Genomic DNA, 24,849 nt, shown 5'->3' on the forward strand with positions numbered 1-24,849 from the left:
GTGTGTGTGTTACTGTGTGTGTGTGTGTGTGTGTGTGTGTGTGTGTGTGTGTCTTACTGTGTGTGTGTGTGTGTGTGTGTGTGTGAACAGTTGATCCTGTAAAGGTGTCAAACGCTCAGCAGGTCTGTAATTCACCTCAGTGTGTAAAGATGTCTCACCTCCTGGTTGATGCTCTCTCTCTGTCTGTCTGTCTCTGTCTGTCTGTCTCTCTGTCTGTCTCTGTCTGTCTGTCTGTCTGTGTCTCTGTCTGTCTGTCTCTCTGTCTGTCTCTGTCTGTCTGTCTGTGTCTCTCTGTCTCTGTCTGTCTGTCTCTGTCTCTCTGTAACCTCATGGTCTCACACCTGTCTCAGTGTAAACGACCTGTTGGAAGTCGTTTTTAGATAATTCACTACAGTTTAAACTTCCTTTTCAAAGTAAAAGCACTGTAGGTTTTGGTGCCCCCCCTTTACTGTTTATTTCTATTTATTTATCTTTTCGATGATTTTGTTTTTTTCTTTAACACCTTTATGTTTAAACTACGTTACATTTCCTCTAGATTTTTCTTTTTCTAACCTTAAATTTCAAACTGCGCCGATGATGAAAACACCAACCACCAGCTGAAATCACAGGAGGATTCTGGGTAAAAAATACTTCTGAATAAACCAAAGAAGAACCCCTCCAGCACCGACTCGCTGCTCCAGGTAACCGGTCCCGGAAACATCCTGATGAACACCTGTAAGAATCCAGATGTGTTTAATGAAAATCTTCAGTCTCAGTTTCAGACTCGTCGGTCTGGACGCCGTCCAGCTCGGGACTCAGGTGTTCACGCCGCGCTGCGCTAACGGTCTGACAGCTGCTGCCTGTGTGTGTGTGTGAATAAATGTGTTTCTTTGTGTGTCTCTACTGTGTTTTTAAAGGATAATTCTGGTTAATTAAAACTGGGCTTTTATTTTGTTAATTTAATTGAAACAGAAGCAATGACAGAAATGTAAGTGAACAGTTAAAACATTGAAGTGTCAGTTTAACAGTTATTTTCTTTGGCAGCTGTGGTTGCCAGAACTTTAGCGTAATAAATACAGTGAAAGGATTTTAGTGCTACTTGAGATTTAATCCATATTTTACTATATAAAATACATTTTTACCATTAAAACAAACAACCTAACCCTAACCCCCAAAACACACCATAGCTTCATAGGGGGTCGCGAGGCCTTCTTGATTTTAAGGGGCTGTAGGAAAACTTAAATATACACACAGTCTGTCTATAACTCAACATTCGGTTCACTTTTCTGAAGAAATATACAGTAAAGAAAGGGACAAGAAAACATTGAATTTGTCAAAAAAGAAGCTCATTAAGTCTGAACGATTGTTAAGAAATAAATAAATACAGACAGAGAAAGTTCCCTAAACAGGAAATTATCGGCTCTTAATTCATCCAAATCACTCAAACTTTACTGAGTTCACTGTTTAACATGTGTCACTGATATAATGATAATGAATGATAGAAAAGGGCTCGCTTAAGGAAGAAGGTTGGGAACCGCTGCCTCCTCCTCCCTCCTCCTCTTCCTCCTACTCGTCCTCCTCCTTCTCCTCCTCTCAGGATGCTGACACTCGGTTAAAAACACTTGTGTTAACAGCTTTCTGTCAGTCCCAGCAACAGCTCGAAGTGTGGAGGAAACAAACAGGAAATTGACTTTGTGCGGTGTAACAGGCGGCTCCAGCCAAGCGAGCTGATTGGTCACAACCGACCTGTAAAACAAACCTGCTGATAATTCCCGAAACACTGGCAGAGACAGGTTGTTGTTTATTGGCTCTGATATTAACCGGGGGAGCGAGTTGACGAACTCTGCTGCTGTTTTAATCAGCTCACATGTTGATTAAAGTTGTTTACGATCAGCAATAAACCCAGAGGATGATGGGATTTCATCAGTCCGCCGCACTCGTTCTATGATTTATAGTTTCCAATAAAGTTTGTTATGAAGACAAACATTCAAATTTAATAGAAGGCAAATTAAAAAATAAACAAAATACACAAAAAAATACAAAACAACAACATTTAAAGACAAAAACATTCACATAATGAACAGTTTCCAACTTTAATATAAACATAGAAACTGTAATCAAATCCCAGTTTAATAGTTCAACGCTCTTTAACTGTCCGATGAAGACATCCGTTCACCTGCGTTACCATGGAAACCAAACAAATGAGATGCAAAAAGAGGACAACTGTATAATATAGATAAATAATTAGTGGTTTGTCAACATGTTGTGTATTCTTTGTACGCGGCTAGCTAGGTGCATTTTTGAGAGATTATTGATGTTGAGAAATGGCCACAAAAATTGGATTTTTGAAACGAGATTTTTCTGCAGCTTGTTTCTCTGATAACTTAAGATCCAGACGTCCGATGACTAAAATCCTTCATCCGGTTCAGATCTAGAGTTAAAAAGCACCAAGATCTAAACAGTGGATGGTAACAATGTGGCTTCAGACTGGATCAATAGTCAATGTATGACAGCTTCTGACAGACAACCACAACGCTGACGCAGACACAAAGGGGAGATGACGCCATCGACAGGCGACCGGTGAAACGCAGCGTTACCTGAATAAAATGACAGATTTATAAAAGTCCAGTATTAATTAATGAGGAAATGTTTCAGGTTTAAATGCTGATATCTCATAATTAAAGTTTGGTCTGCTGTTGCACACAGAGCTAATGAGCTAAAACATGAATATAATTATTAGAAGATCGCACCCGGCTGTTGCACCACTGCTGGTTTACAGTTTCTCCACCCGCAGTGTTTGTTTTCTGGTTGTGGGTTAACAAGCCAGCAGCGAGCGCTCCTTAACGCTCCTAATTCCACCACAGAGAACACACACATAAACACAGGCATTTATATTCAGACAAGGACTACCTAGGAAACCCTCACACACACACACACACACACACACACACGCACACAAGTCATTTTCTGAAGCATATAATAACAGTTCGGGAGCTCGTTCAGACTTCCAAACGTATGTTGGCCCTCCAAACAAAAGGCATAAACAATAATTTGAATAAATGGAGGTAATTTCCTGCAGCAGAATGTCTAATCAGAGCCGTATTCTCCTGGAGGACCACAGCACAGGGCGAGTGTGTGTGCGAGAGACATTCAGAAATACATACAGAGAGAGAAAGAGGGGAGCCATATCCCAAACTACCCATCATGCCTTGCCAAGCCTGCTGGCCAACCAAACAAACACTCGGTCCATCTGCGCCCGCTAAGAGCCTCTCATACCTCCAAAACATTTACAAAATACCCGCTAACAACCCATTCATTACTCTTTGTCTCTGTGGTTCTGTTTATCTCCCTCCACTCTTCTTGCTCTCGCTCCATCTCTGGCTAGTTAGCGAGTAACTCCGGTTATTTTTCCTTCTCGTCAACAAATCTCATGTTCAGACTCAAATCCAGCACAGAGTAACAACCGTTAATCCCGATGTATGTTCCTCCTCCGTGCCACAGAGCTCCATAGTTGTCCAAGAACTATTAAAGTGCAGGCGAAACAGAAACCAGAGAGCTGTTTGCTTCCACGTGTTTATGTATTTCTGTAAGAACAGGCAGTTTCAGGTCCAGCAGCTGTAGTGGATCCATTAACGGACTCTGGGAGCTCCCAGTGAACAGCAGGTCCAGACCGGGACAGTTTGACTGCAGGGAATAAAGAACTGAAGTGGTTTTATTGGCGGTTTGGGCTCCTGCCACCACGGGGCTAATGTTAGCTGCAACTAGCTAATGGCTAACTAACATTACTGATAGCGACAGTTAGCTTCTTTTAGTCCATCAGGAAACTCCATCAAACACCTCGGTACCGCTGTCGTCAAACTGTCCTCTGTCTGTCTCTGAGGTTGTGTTCACTGGAAGGCTGCTAACGCTAACGGCAGCTACATTAGCAGTTAGCTGGAGGACGTCAGAGAGAAAACCAGACAATATTGTCTCCATAAAATCTGATCCAGTTTCACCCAAATCTCTGATAAAGTTGTGTTTGTACAGTAATCAGTGAGCTCCGCTAGCTAGACATGAGTGTTCGCTCTGTGTCGCTGAAAGTTAAAGATTGATTGACGGATGAATGTCAGGATGAGTTTTGTTTTACAGGAAAAAAAATCTATAATAATAATTTTGATATAAAAATACAAAAAAAGCTGAGTTTTTGTGAATCTTTTAGCATAAATTGTTAAATATTGGAACAATAGATCTGAGGATGTGACCTTAAAGGGTTACAATTACATTTTTCAATTCACCTGGACTTTAAAAACACTTTAATGAGCCACAAGTGTTCCTTCATTACCATGAACACAGATAATCCCATCAGATAGATCCTGATTACTGTCCAAATTTCACCAGTTTTAAACTTTACTGAGACAGATATCGCTGATTATTCCTCCGCTCAGGTTGGGTGGATGGGTGTAAGTTTTCCTGCCCTGACAGGTGCAACAACAGTCCAATCAGAGGTCCAGTCAGGCAAAATGAGTGAAGACACCTGTGCAGGTCAACCACAGGGCCTTCAAACAACAGTCAACATTTGGGAAATCTGTCTTGTTTTGTCAAACATACAAAAGGCTTTTATTTCTCAAAGATAAATAGCATGATTTTGCGAACACAGCGAGGGTTTAACTTTCTTTTAAACAGCAGAAAACAACAAAACGCTTCAGTATGACATAAATTACAATTGTGAAAAACAGGAATTTGCAATCCGATATTAGAAAAACCAGATGCTCATGAATCAGAAAATGATTAGTCCCAAACTGTTTCCCAGCTCATTAAGCCAAAGGTGACTTAACGTCCATTTTAGATTTCTCTGGTTTGTTTTTTGTCGTCGGGGAGGGAACAGTTTGGGTCGATTCCCTTGTTGGTGTCGTGGGTTCGGCAGCAGGAGTTCTCGGCACTGCCAAAGTTCCCAACTGGGTTTTTGTGAAAACAGCTGGAGGATGTTAAGGCTCAGATGGATATTATGGCCGCCGGCCCAGTCGCCGCAGATCAGCAGCTGCTCGCCTCCGATTTAAAAACATGGAACAGAGAAATCACTTCCACAGTCACTGGTTTGTTAGAGCTTCTCAGGCCGATGCTTTGCTGGAATCAGATCGATTTTGTTTGCTTTTCTTTTATTTCAATGTCTTGAGGTGAAACTACTGATCAGCTTTTATGGAGAATTGATTTCTCATGAATCTCCAAACAGAACATTTTGTTTCTTGGTGTGAAAGTTCTCTAAAGCTTTCTGATAGACTTGTTGATCGCTTACTAAATTGACTGATTCATACTCCTTTTATGATTAAAACATAAAATAAAACTTTAGTTGCTTTCATCCTTTCATAATTTACACTCATATAACCTTAGTTTCATAAAGTACGGCCATCGAGTTGGAGAGTTAAGAGACCCGAGTACAATAAATACTGAGCTAGTAGCTTTTCTCCAGTTACACACCAACAGAACCAGAACCTGGAGGTGGTCTGTGATGATACCCAGGTAAAAACTACTGAGGGTTTGTTGTCTTCTTACCGACTGCGAAACCAATAACCAATTTCCTCCACTTTTGTTCACAAGATCTGGAAACTGGACAAGTTTCTTTGAACCTTGGTGCTATGTAATGATCCAGATCCTGCGTTCCCACCAGTTTAGAGTGAAACCTTAGTAACTGGATGCTTCATCAATAGACTTCCCAAGGAAAACGTTATATTTTAACTTTTTGGGTTCCGAACCAACCGAAGGTTCCCTGTTGGTGGAAAAGGCCTAATAATGATCCTGGTGTTAGTTCGATTCAGGAACCGGACCTAAAGCTTAACCTTTCAATGCCTCATAGGCACAACTTTAACTCCTTTAAGTGATTCTACTTTATAGTACAAATGCATTTGAAGATTCAACATTTTAAGACAGTTTTCAGTAGAATTGTTCACAGTCAGATAAACAACTGCTTCTTTTTCTGGTTGTTGAATTGACTCGTATCCGTTTTATCTTTTTAATGTTGTGCAGCTTCAGCCACAGTGGAGGACTTCCAGATCCGTCCGCACTGTCTGTTCGTTCACTCGTACCGAGCTCCGGCCTTCTGCGACCACTGCGGAGAGATGCTGTGGGGACTCGTGCGACAGGGACTCAAATGTGAAGGTAGGAACTTAATGACGTAACATTAACGACAAATCAACCCTTCCTAAGTCCCGGAAGTACAGGAAAAGGTGTAACGTTGAGCCTCTCTTCCTGCCCAGGCTGCGGTCTAAACTACCACAAGCGTTGTGCCTTTAAGATCCCCAATAACTGCAGCGGAGTGAGGAGGCGCCGTTCGTCCAACGTTTCCCTGACGGGGGGGCTGGTGAACATGGGCCGTCCCCTTTCTGCTGAGCCCTCTCCGCCCCACTACACCGACGATGCTTTACTGGTCAGTACACTGAGTCTCAACATATACATCCTAAAAACAGGTCTGGATGGGGAGTGTCGTTTCAGTAACCCCCTCCTTAGTTACCGTTGCTACGTCTCTTTTTGTTTTCATGCTCTGCACATAACTGCCACTGATGTACCATCAAAACTCATTTTAAAACAATGGGTCCTCGATATGAGACAGAAGTCGACAGAAGCAGCTTCGGACACATTGTTAAACAGGTGGACGATATAACCGAGGACGCAGTCTTAAAGGGTTAAAATGACATTTCTGTTATTTTCAACACTAATCAGGAGTTTCTGGGGAAGTTTGTCTTAGTGGTTAATTTATTTCATTCATCAAACCGAGTCTAACTATATTTCTCTCTTTTGTTCTGATGGTCCAGTCTCCAGTGAGTCCCAGCATGGAGGTAAGTCCTGTAGTACTATATCTGCATTTAAACTTCTAATTATTAAATTAAATCTGATATTTATTTGCTCCACTAATGTGTGTCGAGGTACAAGATGATGGCACCTAAAGATGAAAACCTAAAAAGTGTGATTTCCTCCAATATAGAGTCTTTAATCCTGATCAATAAAGCTGCTCTTTCACCATAAAGTTCAGTTTATTGCTGCGTTATATATAAAAATATTATTCACTGTGTTCTGTACTTCTAGCTGTGACTGATGCAAACACTCACTGTATACTCCTGTTAGAAACTGATCACAATTAGATGATGATCAGCCACCGTTGGTAATCAATACACACACACATTATAAAACCATTAATCAAACCAATAACTAACAGCAGTCAATGTCAGACAACATTATCATACTTAACTGTCTCTGTAGTGGTGACAGCAGTTAGAAAAGCTCCCTGTCCGTCTGTCCTCGCAGCAGAAGAACCAGTTAGAATATTTCCCCGGCAGAGAACGGCGCTCGAGCTCACAGTCCTACATCGGCCGCCCAATCGAACTGGACAAGATCCTGCTGTCGAAGGTCAAAGTTCCTCACACCTTCCTGATCCACTCGTACACCCGACCCACCGTCTGCCAGCACTGCAAGAAGCTGCTGAAAGGCCTCTTCAGACAGGGCCTGCAGTGTAAAGGTCGGCGTCTTCCGATACCTTGATTAACGTTTATTTGAGACAATCCCGCCGCTCAGGATTCTCATGGCTTCCTCTGTTTCTCCCACAGATTGTAAATTCAACTGTCATAAACGATGTGCTCCTAAAGTGCCAAACAACTGCCTGGGAGAAGTTTCCAGAAATGGAGGTAAGTTCCAGCCGTCAGCGTCACACAGGCCTGATCCACCTGAACCCGAAGTCCTAATGTCCTCACTGCTGGGCGTCTTTGTTTCGCAGAGCTCCTGAGCCCGGGGGCGGAGTCAGACGTCGTCATGGTGGAGGGTTGCCTTGACGACCATGATGTGGACAGAGGCGGCGGCCTGTTGGACGACATGGACGAAGCGCTGACATCAGAGGGGGGTCTCCTGCTGGACGCGGGGCCAAGCGACCTCTGCGACCTGCACGACCCCGACCTGGACGAGTCCAACCGGGCCATCAGGTACAGAAACACACGTTTACTAGCATTCAACCCGAATCACTGACCCGAACTTCTGCTTTTTACAAAGTAGGAACTCCAATTGACAGTTCCTAAGCCCCGCCCATTTTTGTTCTGTTGAGCAAGCTGCAGTCAGCTTCTTCCTTTCCTTCACTTAGATATGCTATGTGCTAGGCTAATCTATGATGAAAAGACAACCACATTTTGAAGGTGGTTAAAAGATAAAAGTATATTTAGTCACATCTTAGCCAGTGTTAGCAAAATGGTTGCTAACTAGATAGCTACTCTATAGCAATTCCCAGCAAGCTAATTAGCTAGCAATTAGCTCAGATGTAACTAGCTATCTCAGATGATTGATGTAGATTAGTTAGGTAGCATTTTGTTAACATTCACAAACTTAAGATGCAACTATATATATATATATATATATATGTGTGTGTGTGTGTGTGTGTGTCTTATCTTTTAACCATCTTCAAAATGGGGTTGTTTCCAACATAAATTAGCTTAGCATATAGCATATCTAAGTACAGGTAAGGAGGAAGTTGACCAAAAGGGGCGGGACTTATGAGGGGTCATTCACCTGTCCCTGACGGTATCCTCGGGCACTGAGGTTGTTCTTTGTCCCGCCCCCTGCAGCCCGTCCACCAGTAACAACATCCCTCTGATGCGAGTCGTTCAGTCCGTCAAACACACAAAGAGGAAGAGCAGCAGCGTGATGAAGGAGGGGTGGATGGTCCACTACACCAGCAAGGACACCCTGGTACTCCACCTGTCTGTCTGTCCACCTGTCTGTCTGTTTGTGCATGTCTAGTCATTATTTACTATATTGATGTCTTGAATTACTTAAATATTCAACAGAAGTTTCTAGTTTCATATTCAAAGCCGAGGATGAAGGGGTGGCACTTGGTGGCCAATCAGATTTCCTCCTCTGGACCCGATTGAGAGATTTTCACATTTTGTTCTTCGACATAAAATCAGTCAGTAAATAACCTGTGAATTTGGAAATTTGGAAACGCCTGGATTAAATTGACCAAATATCCTGGAAATAAATAATCTGTTGTCCTGAAAAATGTTTATTATTACTAGTAAAAAGTATTACATGTTTCTGTAAATTACAACAATGTATTTATTACGACGATGCAGGTTTACGAGTTGTTGAGGCTCCGAACTGTTGATCCATCCATTAAAGGATGCAGCAGGTCTGAGATCAGCTGCAGATATTTCACTGAACTGCTGCTTTAAAGAGATAAAACACATTTTCACATTTAAGATCTTGCAAAAACACTTTTGTAAACATTATTTTCAGGCTTTACTTTGAGGATAAAGATGAGTGAATATTGTCTGTGAGCGTTCTTTGTCGTTAGATATTTTATGTATTTAATCTCATTGTTTGTTGTTTTCTTTTGTTCGTACCTCGGCCGGCCCGTCTTTTGTTACATCTTTTGTTATAAATAAAGAAATAAATGCGCTGATAACGAGATGTGATGTGAAAATTAGGCATATAACTAATATCAGCAAGATGATTAAATGAGGAACATTAATAGATGAAAAGATAAGGAGAAACATTTTCTGCCAGTTGTGGTTTAGATTAACAAAAGTGTAATAAAATAAATGTTTCCAGCCTGAGGAGGAGTTGAGTTTCTCTCACTGTTGTCTCATCTAACGCCCTCCTCTTCCTCTTCATCGTCTATGTTTCAGAGGAAGAGACATTATTGGCGGCTGGACAGTAAATGCATCACGCTGTTTCAGAACGACACAGGAAGTAAATACTATAAGGTAAGGCTAATAAAGTTTGGACTTTTTGAAGTTTGGAAAAATTGAGAAAAGAATAAAAAATACTTCCTGTCGTCTCTGCAGGAGATCCCTCTGTCAGAGATCTTATCTTTGGAGCCAGCTCAGACCTTATCTCTGCTTCCCGATGGAGCCAATCCTCACTGCTTCGAGATCGCCACGGCATCGCTGGTTTACTACATCGGAGAGAACCTGCAGAGAGCCGAATCATCGGTGACCGGCAGCAGCATTCTGGTGAATAATACGATAAGATAGATCACTTCAGGGTGTTGGACCTCCAGAGAGTCCAGCTCAACACCTCCTGTTTTACTGACTGGTTTCAGGTCAGCGGGGTCGGGCAGGATGTGGCCCGGATGTGGGAAATGGCCATCCAACACGCTCTGATGCCGGCTGTCTCTACAGGGATTTCCCACAGCTCTCACCGCAGTGGACACAGTAAGACACAGCTCACATATTGTATTGTTAGTGGCATCTGTCTTTAAATCTGGTTCTTTGTTTGATTATTTGTTATTTTTATGTTGTTTTTTTGTATTTTTCCTTCATTTTAGATACAAAATCTCTTTTACAAGGGAGTTCTTGCCAAGACAGCAGCATACAGTTTCAGATTAAAGAAAAAAACAATAGGCTTAAAAACAAAACAATAAAGCATTAAAATATCAATCAGCAATACTAGGACCCTTACTACAGTAATTCAGATGATGATTGCCAAACAAGCCTTACTTCCTGTTGGTAGGTGGTGCTCTGAGTATGACTCAATATTGGCACATTAATGTGCTCAGGGTGAAGTTTGGGGCAGATTGGACGAAGTACATTAAATACAACGCACCAAATTGCTAAAAATGAACACAAAATCAAAATGGCCGACTTCCTGTTGGGTTTAATGTATGGGTTCAGGAAAACAGCATTTGTTCCTATAATAGAAACCCAACTTTACACTGAGTGTTACTGTAAGACATTCGATATGATGTTTACCAGACAGATTGTTTTATAGGAAAAAGAAGAAGGTATTTGTTACTTTAAGGTAATTGAAAGAGTCTCAACCTACAATCTGATATACACTAACCATCTTCTTAGACTTTAGGACACAAATCAATTTGGTTGTTTGCATTTAGTACAAGTCTCAATCTGCAAAGATTCCTCTGAACATTAAAATCAGATTGTAGTTTTTAAAATTGCATTTGCTAAAGAAGAATCAGAACTATACACAACGGTGTCGTCTGCATTGAAAATAGGTCCAGGTCATCATTAGTGAGAACAACATTAATCGCTATGCAGATGACACCCAGCTCTATATAGCCGTTGACCCTGATGACATGAACCCCCTTTAGTTTGAACATGTTTGTGAGGCTGTGTTTCTTTACAATTCTAACATTTGCATGTTGTTTCCTGTTTCAAGCCTCACAACAGGAATCAACAAACATGGTTTTGTTGAGATTTTGGCGTTGTGCGAGCCTGAGTGAACTACAGTAGACATTCACAACAGAAACATTTACTTGTATCTTTAGATAATTACAGTTTCAGCCTCAGTCAGTAGACACTCACATTGTACTTGAGTGAAGATCAGAGTTTTCAAACATACCAAATAAGGCAGGCTGGATTTTGTGTAAATGCTTGTTAAATAATGCACAAGACATCTAAAATATTCATATTTGATAGAATAGATGCTGTATGTGTCACATCTGTCAGACATTGTGGAATAACGTTTTTAACCTACTCTAGGTGAAATGAAAGGGGAGGTTAAAGACACAGTTTTGTTTAATATGAACACAAGACAGCCATAGTATTGCAGAGAATCTATCTGGATTTAAACTTGACAAATGTAAGTGTCATGCTAGCGTTATCCTGTCTGTGAAAGTAAAAATTTCCAGCTCAGGTATTAATGTTGCTGCTGAATTCTCCTGCAGACTCTCAGTTCCCCTCAGGGCCGTCGACGCCCACACACAAAACCCATCAGAGATATTTCAGACCTTCACTGACGTCAAACTGATCATGACTAACTGTTCACTGAGGTCTCAGTGCCTTCTCTGACTGTGTGTGTTCACCTGTGGGGAAACTAAAATAATACAGTGCCTCAACTGCCAGAAGGCTGCAGGCTCCAGATTTATATTTATTATTAATACATACAGTAAATAAACTGCTCAAGCAGAGTAAATACACAAAATGGTCCCCCAGAACAGGTTTTAAAGGTGAAGTTAGATAAGATGTTAAACTCTCATTGATTATCTGTGTTTCTTTAAATCTTTAATTATTCATTCTGAATGTTTTCCTGCAGTTTTAACTGTGATCACATTTGTGTCTCATCAACAGAGGAGATTTCCATCAGTATCTCCGTCTCCAACTGCCAGATCCAGGAGAATGTGGTGAGAAAACACACACACATACAGGTGTAGAGGTGGCGTACAGCATACATACAGTGCCCACTGTAGCACTGATACCACACTGTTTAAACACCCTGGTGCAAGTGAAAGTCCTGCATTTAGTCCTAGCATCTAATCTGCTGATTATTTTCTCCATTAATTGTTTGAGAAACGCCGGCACACTTAATAGCCCAAAGTGATGCCTTCACAGTGCTTGTTTAGTCCAAACAACCTGTGATTTGCCAAAAGTTCCCCTCACACGCCAGATTCTCTAAAGCCTGAAAAGAGCCAAGAGGAGGTGTAGAAATCTAGTTCTCTCCGACCACTTCAAATACAATATGCTGAAAGGTTATTACTGCCTAGCACAGCTTTAAACTTAGTACAAATATGTATACAAACAGTTAAATCTGTTTGTGAACAGATTTCGAGGGGAGAAATAGTCAACGCAGTAACAGAATCTGGATCCATATCTGATCAGCACTGCCTAATTTGACAGTTTGATCTGAGTTTGGTGCGTTGAGCTGGAGGGACTCACTGAGAATGAGCTGTCAATCACAAGGTAGCCCCGCCCTAAAGCATACCCTGCTTTATGGTCTGTTTTACTCTAAATGGGACCATCAGTTACTAAATGAACATCATGCTGTATGGAAGAAGACTGAAACGAGAGACTGAGACCAGAAACTCATCAGGAAACTGTTTACTGAGGGAATAAATAAGGAGAGAAGTCGGCTAAGTCAGGCACTGCATAACTTAGATAAGGATTTTTAGATTATTAGCTAAAAGCGGGAAACCTACAAGGGCAGGAAGTGAAGTGACCTGAAACCAGAAGGAGAGGTAAATACAAAATAAACCAGGAAGTGAACGTGTAAACTAGTGAATAAGTAAAGAACCAACCGGCAGTACAGCGACAAAACGCTGTGCATTTGTTTGCCTGTGATTGACTGGCCACTTATGGTTTAAACGGCCATTTTTTAATTCTGAAAATGTCTGAAATGGATTCAATATCCTTCATTAATTACAGCACAAAAAAAAAACACCAGCAGAGAAAATTAATTTTAATAAATATTACGTCTGAACTTTTGCACTTTCCAATCTATTAAACAAATAAATAACCTCAAGATTCATCTAAATCAGCCCACACAAATATGGCCACTAGTTGGTTAAAATTCAGCCTCCTCTATAACCCCCACACGCCTCCTATATTGTCCAAATTGCCCAAGCAGTTGCTAAAATATTGTCCATATAGCTGATTATGCTAATTAAGGCTAATTGCCCAACATATGCAAGTCAGCTTCTGGCAGTTTCTAATTGCTCGGCACTCATAATGTTCATTTCTAACAAAAAAATTAAACATTTCTGGATTCAAATGACTGCAAGTCGACTATAATGAAAACATATTTCTGCCAATAGATCCTTTAAATGTTACACACGGCACCTTTAAGTGAGCTAATATCCAATATATCGCTTCAGCTTTTGGTTCTTCCTTTCCCACCTTTAACTTTCTGAGTTTAAGATTATAATAAAAGTCTTTTTCGACCTGCATCCTATTTGTCTCCTCCTCCTGCTCTCCTCTCACTTATCATTCATTTGCATGTGAAGGGTTTTGCGTCGTATCAAACGCTCTGTACATTTACATCATAAAGATTTACATAAGGCTCAAATGTCTGCAAACTCTATTCATGTAAATGTAACCGCACAGAACATCCAGTCCCATTTCCACGCTCACCTCGTCGTCTCCAAGGTGAGCACGTCTTCGAGCACCTCAAATGGAGATTACTGTGATTACTCACTCAGCCAAACGGTTTCCATGGCGACGGATGGTAATTAGGCAGCGAGCTCGGGGGAAGGGGGAGGAGGTTTATAATATTGTATTTCTGTCCTCTTTGCTCGAGGTGTGATATTAGGCTGTCAGCTAACAGGGGAGAAACGGGAGACGTGATTGCAGACAAGGAGAAAATATTTAGCAGTTTTGGTGTCAAAGCTGTGGCAGATCACTGACGCTGTGCAGTTACACTCGGGGAGGCGCACAGTAGGCTCTCCTGTACCAAAACCCGGTCTTAAAAGTCCTCCACCGGCTGAGGAATTGATGCAATTCAATTTTTTTTTTTTTTGTTGAACCCGTTTTCTGTAAACCAGCTGAACCTTCCTCCGGCAGTTCTCCAGTTCAACTTATTATTAAGACCTTTCATTACTTTTTACTTTTAAAGAGCTTCTGGCTTTACGTGTGTCTGTGTAGCTTAAAACCTGAGACAAACAAAGAGTTCTGTGTCTTAAAATAGCCTTGAAACCATTTGTTTGATACCACAATAAGCTAATATTAAATGAATAAGTATATTAATAATAATAATAATAATAATATTAAAGCTGCAGGCAGCGATGGTCTGGCTGCGGTCGCGTCCCACAGCAGCATCATGTGTTGACCACATCTTGAAAACATCACATAAGTCAGATGACCGTTACACCAGCTTTACTTCCTGTTTGCCAGTAGGGGGCGCTATGGGTATGACTGAATATCAGCATGTATTTGGTGGAAATTGGACAAAGTACACTGAAGTTACTTCCTGTTTCATTGGTTTTATGTTGAAATTTGACGCCACGCACACACCGTTTGATGCAAACACAAAGACCACAACTGTTAATCGTAATGGTGTTTGGATTAAACTGACCAAATCACCAAAAATGACCACTACATTCAACCGACTTCCTGTTGGGTTTGGAGTCCAAAGAGGCTTTTATGTTCGTCCGGTCTGATACACATGTTCCAACGTTAGTTTCCTCTGTTAGAGACATCGTTCAACATTTCAGGAAACGTTTCTCTTTCTGAAGGTGACATAAGATTATAATGCCCAGGACACATTCACATTATTATGATTTTAATAAATTATCATTCCCAATAATCGCAAATCAAATCGCAATATCAAAATAAATTCCATGAAACTATCTCGACACGAGCGTTGAATTCCCCCTGTGACTCTACAGGCACCAAAACAGGAAGGAAGTTGTTTTCATTGACGAGTGGTGCAACTGTGCTGACAAATTAAGAATATTTTAACTTTTCTGCAGCTCTAAAAGAACAGCTAGAAAAACGTCGGCTGCAGGACTCTGTGTTTGACTGTGTTTGACTCTTTGAACCACACTGACTGATGTGAACTGGGCTTCTGTTTTTCAGGATATAAACTCTGTGTATCAGATCTTCCCAGACGAGGTTCTTGGCTCGGGACAGTTTGGAATTGTCTATGGAGGTAAAACACGGCCGGACACATAATTAAACATAACGTTAATCAGTCTCTATACGCCATTAACATGCTGAACTTGATGTTTCTTTTGTTGCTTTTTGTTGTTTTGAGCAAACAAAACTTTTGTGTCTCCAAACACTTCCTTTACTTTCGTTTCTTTATATTCTAGTTTCTCTTTGTTGCAGTTGCTCTTCATTCGACGGCGCCCTACTATTGCCGTAGGTCGGGCTCGCACAGGATGAGAATAAAAATATATATATTTAATATTTTAGGCTGTATTTCTGGACTGTAATAGTGTAATTTTCACTTTGTAGTTTACTTTAGCTTGCAATAAATTATTATTTTTCAAGTGGAAATTCGGGTCAGACTCGGGCCCCAAACCACTTCTGTCGTTTTTGGGCCCGAATAAAGCTCTAACTTGGCTGCGTTCTTAAAAACTGAATTAAACTGCTGAAACGCTTAATATTTAGAAAGCAAAGTACAAAAGACTTTTTATCCAAATAAAGTACAATAAAGTAAAGATAAATAATAATAAATAAAGTACAATTACCTCAAATTTGTACTCAAGTACAGCAGTGGAGTAAATGTACTCAGTTACTTTCCACTACCGGTAACAGCTGAGTGTTTGTGTTGTTGACATGCAGGTAAACACAGGAAGTCTGGCCGAGACGTCGCCATCAAGATCATCGACAAACTGCGTTTTCCCACCAAACAGGAGAGTCAGCTGCGTAACGAGGTGGCCATCCTGCAGGTACGTACACACACACACACACACACACACACACACACACACAGCGGTGGCGCTCAGGAGCCTGTTGACAGTGAGTGAGACTTCCTGTTGTGAACGCCTTCATTACCGTGGCAACACTGTGGGGGTGTGACATCCTGTAAGCGCTGCTCAACCTGCCACACACACACACACACACACACCTGCACATAAATCACTGTTCACTTCACTGCAGGTTGCAGCTTCCCTCAATATTAATCCCCCGACAGACAGACAGCGCTCAGTATGTAGAGCTGGAAAACACAAATCTATATACTGACGCAGCTGCTTTTAATACGGGAAAATGTCCTCAAAGACACATAGCTGCAGTGCTGGAGAGTAACTAAGTATATTTACTCAATTACTTTATTTAAGTACAATTTGAGATACTTTTAGTATGTTCATTCTCTGTTGCTTTATATTTCTATTTATTCTACTTTTATTTGATAACTTTAGTTACATCGTACGTACGACAAATAATACAAAATATAAACAACATTAAACTATTATATTATTATTCGATATTTACCAGCTGCAACATTAAAGCTGATAGCTAACTGGTCTTGTTGTTAAACAGACAATTCAAATTATATCGAATTATATTTACTGTTACAGTACAGTTACAGCTCTCTGTCTCGTAGGCGCAACGTTAGTTCTCTGGCTCCTAGCATCACGTTAGAGCATAAGGTCAGTCGGGCTTAATCCGTTACATAAATTCTCCTCCTGTCTCCAGAGTCTGCACCACCCGGGCGTGGTCAACCTCGACTGCATGTTCGAGACGCCGGAGAGGGTGTTCGTGGTCATGGAGAAGCTCCACGGAGACATGCTGGAGATGATCCTGTCGAGTGAGAAAGGACGACTGCCCGAGAGGATCACCAAGTTCATGGTCACACAGGTGATACACAGGTTCCCGTCGGCCCTCCTCCCGTACACAAGCAAATGGTCATCGATTATCTTCAATCGGGCCCAGATTACCACAAAAAACTAAATTTCCTGAAGGATGAACCCTGTTTGTTTTAATTACACTGAGACCTTTCCTCTAGCGCCACCCTCAGGACATTTTATACACTCACACGTCTCTTGAAGAGTTCTTACAGTTAATTATTATTAAATGTTTTGTTCTCCGTCAGATCCTGGTGGCTTTGCGTCACCTCCACTTCAAGAACATCGTCCACTGCGATCTTAAACCTGAGAACGTCCTGCTGGCTTCTGCAGACTCATTCCCGCAGGTACTGATGTACTGTATGGATTATATTATTTATTATAGCAGTTATTATATTAACTGTTGAGTCTTTTTAATACAGGTCAGCGTTTATCGGACACTCTGCCGATTTTTCTGATTTAACTAATAAACTTTTTAAATTTAGAAAACTTTAATTGTATTATAGCCTGTGCTGTGGCTAAATTAAAGCTAGAGGAAAGCTGTAGTCATTAGACCTCTCTGTCACAGGTGTTGTAAACACAGGTGTTACCAATGATAATTAAGGCTCTGTTCCTTTTAGTGCAGCAGAGGGTTGAGCCAGACTGTTTGACCTGTTGTAGTTTCCCCACAGCAGACACATGTCATCCACATCCATTTCTGTAGCATAATAAAGTGCAGCCGGATTCTCTCGGTTAAATAATAAATATACACAGTTGAAACCAGGACCAGAGGTTGGAGGCAGTCAGGGAAAACGCTGGAAAAGCAGAAGCACAACAGACCCAGTTTGTGCTACTGAGCTGACAGGGAAGTGGGAACAGGTGTGCGGGGGGGGGCACAGGTTACTGCAGGGCCAGTGGGAGTGGGCGGATCTGAACCGACAGGAGAGAGAGAGAGAGAGAGAGAGAGAGAGAGAGAGAGGGAAAGAAAAGTGAATACATTGTGACAAAAAAAACCCTGAGGAGGACTCATATGAAGCTGCAAGATACGAGACAGTGAATGCAGCACGGAAACATTCTCACGAGCCTTCATGACACAAACTCATAAAAGAAAATATAAATATATATTGAGTGGAGAGGTGAAACAGGAAGACACAGGCAGACAAACAGAAACAGACACTCCATTAGCTGTCAGTGTAACTATTAGCAGCTTTGTGCAGTTTTCAGTCTCCTCTCCAGAAATAGCTGTTTGTGTCAGACTAACTGTTAGCTCTAATGATGCATCAGGCTGGCTGTTGGTTTCCACACACACTTCACTTACTGCGTATCATCTGCAGAGCCTGCTACTCCTGCAAAACTAAATGCTAATGGCTTAAAGAGGCAGTTTGGAATTAACGTTTAGCTAACCGAGTTAATCAAATTAGCCATCAAGCTAATGGTCTGCATCCAAGTTGTATTTTTTACTCTTACTTTTTTGTTTTATGGAAAAAACACAAACTTTAGGTGCTAATGGGCTAATGATTGTTAGCCAAAGAGCTAGTTGTCTAATTGGTACATTAGCTTGCTAGCTAGCCGAGGGCTAAAGGACTAGCTCACAATTTTATATTCTCTTTCTGTATGTTTAGTATGCATTAGCTTAGCTTCGTGACTTGAAGCAGGGGGAAACTAGCCTGGCTGCATCAAAAGAGAGGCAAACAAAATTTCCAGCCTCAGTGATCACAAAAGCCATTGTTGTCAATGTGGGAAAGTTAGGTTAATTAGGCTAGCAAGCTATTGTTAACTTTGGTGATCCAATACTGAGATCAATACTTGGTCCAGGATGTGTTTAGCCTAGCTTAGCATAAAAAGTAGGAGGAAGATGAAAATAAAATATAACTTATGGTAACAATGTGGACAACTTATGCGATGGGTGTCCAAACTTTTTTCACTGAGGGCCACATATAATAATAATAATAATAATAATAATAATAAATGTTATTTATAAGCGCTTTTCTAAATACTCAGACACTTTACATAAAAACATAAAAGCAGCAAAACAACATCAAATAGTAAAACACTAAAAACACATCAGACTAAGCTAAACATTAAAAGCAATTTTAAAAAGGTGAGTTTGTGTCTGTGATTTGAATGTTGGAGGGTCGGTACAGTCACGGATGTGTTTGGGGAGAGAGTTCCAGAGGGAGGGGGCAGCTACAGAGAACGCTCTGTCGCCCCATGTTCGGTGCTTGGTCCGGGGTGGAGGAGTCAGAAGGTTTGCGTCAGATGAGCGGAGGCAGCTGGATGGATTGTGGCGATGGAGCAGGTCAGTGAGGTAGGAAGGAGCCTGGTTATGGAGGGCTTTGTGTGTAAGGAGGAGGATTTTGAACTGAATGAGCTGTGGAACTGGGAGCCAGTGGAGGTTCTGGAGTTTTGGATGTACTGTAGCTTATTTAGAGTTTTGGATGGTGTGCCATAGAGGATGCTGTTGCAGTAGTCGATTCTGGAGGTGATGAAGGCGTGGATGAGGGTTTCAGCAGCAGAGAAGGAGAGTGATGGGCGAAGACGGGCAATGTTCTTGAGATGAAAGAAGGCAGTTCTGGTGATTTGGTTTATGTGATGTTCAAAGGAGAGGTTATTGTCAAAGATGACTCCAAAGTTGCGACTGTGGGGGGATGGAGACAGGGTGGAGTTGTCAATGGTGAGGTGGAAACTGTCTGTGGTTTTTGGGGCCGATAATGATAAGGTCTGATTTGTCACAGTTGAGTTTGAGGAAGTTGGAATGCATCCAGGATTTGATGTCAGTGAGGCAGTTGGAGAGAGTGGAGTGAGTGGCCGGGGTGATGGATTTGGTAGAGATATAAAGCTGGACATCATCGGCATAACAGCGGAAGTGGAGACCATGGTGGCGAATGATGTTGCCAATGGGGAGCAGGTAAAGTATGAAGAGGAGAGGACCAAGCACCGAACCCTGGGCGATGCCTTGGGACAGGGGAGCAGTGGAGGAAGTGCAGTTGTTGATGTGGATGAATTGTTGTTGGTCTGTGAGGTAAGATTTGAGCCAGGAGAGTGCAGTGCCAGTGATGCTGAGAGAGGACTCAAGGCGGGAGAGGAGAATGGTATGGTTGATGGTGTCAAAGGCTGTGGTGAGGTCCAGGAGGATGAGGATGGTGAGGTGGCCGGAGTCAGCGGAGAGGAGGATGTCGTTGTGACTTTCAGGAGGGCTGTTTCAGTACTGTGTTGGGAGCGGAAACCGGATTGAAATGGTTCAAACAGTTCATTTGAGCAGAGGTGGGTTTTGAGTTGTGTGGCGACATACGTTTCAGTATTTTGGACAGAAAGGGAAGATTGGAGATGGGCCTAAAGTTTGACATGATGTCAGGGTTGAGTCCAGGTTTTTTGAGATGGGGGTGACAGCAGCCAGTTTGAGTGAACGGGGGACTGAGCCAGACTTGGAAATATGGGAAAATATACGAAGGACTGGGCCACTTACTATAGTGAAGTATATCGCCTCACCTTTAGTGTATTTAAGTTGGCAAAATCAATCAAATGTAGATAAATGTTTGATAATTGAATATGCTTAAAGAAAAAAACAGCCTACATCACTCACATCTGTCTATTAGTGGGTTTTAATTTATTAATTTATTTTGTTACAAAAAGGGTGACAGCAGTCTCAAAACAGCAGCCTCAGATCGATTCTTAGTCAGGATGGTAATCCCCCTTCACAGGCTTGTATAAAGGGGGGAAATGAGGGGAAAAGGGGTATGAGTATATTTCAAGCTTGTTATGCAAATAAATTATTGATCTTGTTATCACATCAACTGACTTTTGTTAGGAAAATGTTCTCAACATAAATTGACTGAATTCATACAGTTATTGGGCTTATTAACACATGAATACTGTGTAATATATTTTTAACTCACCTATAATGGGAACAGTCTTGCACTCAGTGGGAGCAGTGATGCGGCGTTTTGGACTGAAGGATGGCTGGCAGGTCAGGAGTAAGTTTGGTGGTTGAGATGCGGAGGACATCACAGAGATGGCTGTCGGTCATTTTGGTTCTCAGCTCTGCTTTTGTTCAGAGTTAACAGAGAAAATGTCTGCTCACATATGTATGTTGAGCTGAACAGACACATCATTCATTTTCCGTGGCGTCTCATCAGAGGAAACTTGGCCTTTTCCAAGCTCCCGTAGAATTTGGGTAAGGAGAGAAGCTGATGTTGATGAGAATCATCACACTGCATTTCGATAAGTTCTGATTGCAGACTCTCAGTGCATTTTAACAGCCTCACCTCCACTCTCTTGCACCTTGGCACACACCATCGAGGCCATTCCTTTGCCCTAGCCTGTCATTGCTGGAGCCCTATCCGTTGTAACTCCACACATCTTGTTCCATGTTAGTCCCATCTTGTCAATTGCATCTGACACAGCTTAAAAATGTCTTTACCCGTTGTTGTGCCCTTTAGACTCCTAAGATCGAGCAGCTCCTCCGTAATGCAAAAGTTATCGTCAACTCCGTGCAAAAAAATTACCAGCTGTGCCGTGTCTGTGGCATCTGTGCTCTCGTCACATGCAATGGAGTAAAAATCCAAAGCTTTGTCTAACAGTTGATGATGTCTTCGATTCGCCGCCAACTGTGTTTCTAGACAGGCTAACGTTGTTGAATTCTCACATTTTTTTCGGGCACATTATTCCTGCTACTTTAGTGAAGCACCATCTGAGAAAGGCTTCCTGTGTCGGGCAATGAGCTGAACTACCTTGTAGCTAGCTATTGTGGCATTTTCTGTTTTGTTATCACAGAAAAAAATACCGTGGTTGGGCTAGCAGGCTAGCTGCCTTTTGTTTAACTTTCTGTTCTCGCCCAGCGCCAGTATAGGACGTGTAGGTCTGATGTTTGGTTTCACAGTGTCTTCGTACATTGTACTCTCTGCAACAGTTTAGTTGGATTTCGGGTGCCCGTTTAACCCAGTCGGTAGAGCTGGCGACCCATGTACGGAGTTACTGCAGCAGCTCAGTTTCAAATCCAACTTGTGGCCCTTTGCTACGTGTCAACCAAGAAGTACAATAAGGTCAAGTGCAAGTTTAATGTGTGGGCCATACTCATTATATTTTTTAGAATGTGCCGCGGGCCAATTAAAAAGGGATCGCAGGCCGCAGTTGGCCCGCGGGCCGCAGTTTGGACACCTAACGTTATCTACAAAACAACATTTATTATTTTGACAATTCAAAGCTAATTTCTACCAACAAAGTGGAATATAAGGTAAAATCCACAATTTGGGGAAAATCAAGCTTGTTGTAATATCCGGGACAAACATGAATTAGCTTAGCAGGAAAACTGTTAGCCTTCCAGCAACTCAAAAGCTGTCTTATTCACATGTTTCTTGTTTACTTAACTGGTGAAGAAATAAAATTGTAAAAACAAGACATTCTGATATTAGCAGCAGTTAGCATTGGAGCAGTTTGTTGATTGACAGCTGACAGTGATAAAACTCGCTCTAACGAAGCTGGAGAAGTCCAGGTACAGGAGACGTGTCAATCAACAAAACAAATCTGATGAGCCAACGATGCTTTTCTGCCGGTTTGACCAACGTCGACACTTGAAAATAGTGTCGGTCCACCTACAGTTGAATATGCACTTGAATGAGGAGTGACGGCATTGACAACAACAATATAACCCAAAATAGACGTGAGCCGCAGAGAACTGATTCATCACAACACGACTGTGGAGCGAGCCAACGTATCCCCGATCACTTCCATCTTTCTCCTGAGTGCGAGTGAATCATCCGGCAAAGATAGCAGCCAACAGCTCTTCACTGTCAGCAGCTTCATCACACTCATCCTCACTCCCGAGTTTCCATCCAAACAGTGACCGGAGCCAACAGGGCGAATTAAAATGTATGATTCAAGATTAATTAAGACTTGACCGGTGTGTTCCCCCCTGCTGTGGTTGTAATGGGGTAAAAAATATCAGCCCTTTTAAATTCTTTACTGTACAGCAGGAAGACGATCAGGAGCACAGAATGTGAACCTTTTGTGGACAAATAATCTGAATTTATTACGCTGCAAAACAACAGAATAAAGTTTAAAAAGATATCTGAACTTTGGCTGCATTTGAGTAAACTTCATCACAAAAGCCAATATCAAAACTACTTTTATCGATTCGACCAAACTTCTTGTACTAATGACATTTATAATTAGTTGTCTGCTAACTAACAAACGCTAATATTTACTACTGTAGGACAAAAACATTTAGATAAGCTGCTAACTAACAAAAACAGCTTACATTTGATGTTGGTATTAATCCACAGCTACTTTAACTGATTCACAAAGCTCTCAAGCTAATTCTGTGCATCCAAAATCAAATTAAAATTGTACACAGTCTCCTCAAAATCAATTTCCAAACACCAAACTACATTTGCTAATGAGCCAACTAACTAACAAATATGCGCTAACTAGCCTAGCACAAAAACCTGCAGGAAGGAGAATGCTGCTAACATTATCTAGCTAGCTAACAATAAGTTTAATTTGTTTGTTTTTGTTAATACTAGATTTTGACATCTAAATTTCAGGAGGCTCTGGCTTGAAAGTGGTTTGAGATAGAGACAAAGTGTAAATGAGACAAATATTGAGAATGACCTAAAGTTTATCTAGGGAGTAAATTTCCCCATCTGATTTGCATATTATGACGTCATATGGTGACGGCCATATTGGATTATATAATTTCCATGAAATACCTGATATTTTGAAAGAGAGTTGAATTTATTTAATCAGATTCAACCCCCTCCATCTATTTGTTACGTTGTCCACATATCAAATGAAGAGGTAAAAGTAAATTGTAAGCCAACAGTCATAAACTAGAACTATTACTACACCACAAAATTCTTGTAAACAGTTGGCGTCTTTTATGATTTTTTACCCACTTGGAGGACACTTTTTCTTTTCTTTTTTATTCTCTTCTTCATTATTGTTATTATTATTATTATCATCATTATAATATGATAATAATAACAGTAGTAATAACAGTAGGCGTCTTTTAGCTGCAGAGGCCTAATCTGTGTCCATCTATCCAGATAAAAGTTTGTAGTATTTGTAGAGTGTGGAACCTCTCATTGCAAGGCACGGTACAGAGACAATATGAACAATATTGAGACCCCACCACATAGCCTAACAAGTGGACAGGCACACCACTGCTGCATCGGATGGCTGCGCCACTGCCACGCATGGACGCACTGTGACCGGCGCTGTAGAAAGAGTGAAAACGAACGCTGGTCCCAGCGCTATTCTCACCACCCCCACTACTTCTACCACATCCATTAGCTCCCTTACTGATACTACGAGTTCGTGTAGTAATCCCACCTATGTTGGGCAAAGGGTCGTGTGTTTGTGCTTGTGTGTTTTCCTTGCTCTGCCCGGCAGCGCCGGTGCAAAGACGCACCGTGACTATCACGCTCACTAAACGACTGACCGTCATCTCCCAAAGGTAGATTTTCCCCTTCAGAGTCAGAGTCAGTGAATAGGAGACCCATCACTTCCCTAAGCGTCAACTTTTTGCTTGCAATTTTCTTTCACGTCGTCTCAATAACTCCTAAATCCAGCAATACCGCTTCAGCATAAATAGCGCCGTGGCGCACTATTTCCGGTTTCTCGCCCAACAGTTTGGACGGGACTTCCTCAAACATTTTGCATTAAAACATGACGTTTTTCTGAGCTAAGGTCTAAGTACGGGATGTCTGCCAACTAGTGGAGGGGAGTATGAATGAGATATAACGCTCTATTAGGAGAAAACAGCTGTTTGAGTCAGTACCGCGTCCTGTCGCAATTTTGCGACTTTGGCGCTTAAAGGGTTAACAGCTTTGTTGCCAGCTAAAATACAATCCAGTTTCACCAAAATCGGTGACTAGAGTTAACGTTCCTCTTCGCTCAGCTCATGTGCTGAATGCTAATTA

At 41.6% G+C, this 24,849-nt stretch overlaps 1 protein-coding gene and 1 long non-coding RNA gene across 6 annotated transcripts in view; one reads left to right on the forward strand and one right to left on the reverse strand.

Moving 5' to 3' along the window:
• The window catches only part of prkd1 (protein kinase D1), a 50,334-nt gene that overhangs the window by 15,746 nt on the left and 9,739 nt on the right, over nt 1–24,849 (forward strand). Inside the window, exons 3-17 of one of the 2 annotated variants that reach the window (XM_051395823.1) lie at nt 5,980–6,111; nt 6,210–6,379; nt 6,765–6,797; nt 7,222–7,465; nt 7,554–7,631; nt 7,721–7,922; nt 8,556–8,679; nt 9,618–9,695; nt 9,777–9,944; nt 10,034–10,145; nt 12,018–12,070; nt 15,237–15,309; nt 15,948–16,054; nt 16,803–16,964; nt 17,200–17,298. In XM_051395823.1, the coding sequence (XP_051251783.1) occupies nt 5,980–6,111; nt 6,210–6,379; nt 6,765–6,797; nt 7,222–7,465; nt 7,554–7,631; nt 7,721–7,922; nt 8,556–8,679; nt 9,618–9,695; nt 9,777–9,944; nt 10,034–10,145; nt 12,018–12,070; nt 15,237–15,309; nt 15,948–16,054; nt 16,803–16,964; nt 17,200–17,298 (1,835 nt within the window). The remainder of the gene's footprint in view (nt 1–5,979; nt 6,112–6,209; nt 6,380–6,764; nt 6,798–7,221; nt 7,466–7,553; nt 7,632–7,720; nt 7,923–8,555; nt 8,680–9,617; nt 9,696–9,776; nt 9,945–10,033; nt 10,146–12,017; nt 12,071–15,236; nt 15,310–15,947; nt 16,055–16,802; nt 16,965–17,199; nt 17,299–24,849) is intronic. The other variant, XM_051395822.1, reaches the window with a different exon arrangement.
• Nucleotides 908–15,980, reverse strand: LOC127361304 (uncharacterized). Of its 4 annotated transcripts, none has more exons than XR_007884185.1 (3): nt 15,854–15,980; nt 8,500–9,941; nt 908–7,896 (listed from the first exon to the last, which is right to left on the reverse strand). It is a non-coding gene; the product is annotated as an uncharacterized LOC127361304 (long non-coding RNA). The 4 variants fall into 4 exon arrangements; XR_007884187.1 differs by having other exon boundaries at nt 908–2,576; nt 7,199–9,941; XR_007884186.1 differs by having other exon boundaries at nt 908–2,828; nt 7,199–9,941.

The sequence above is a fragment of the Dicentrarchus labrax genome, unplaced genomic scaffold (assembly GCF_905237075.1).
Source record: "Dicentrarchus labrax unplaced genomic scaffold, dlabrax2021, whole genome shotgun sequence".
Classification (NCBI taxonomy): domain Eukaryota; kingdom Metazoa; phylum Chordata; class Actinopteri; family Moronidae; genus Dicentrarchus; species Dicentrarchus labrax.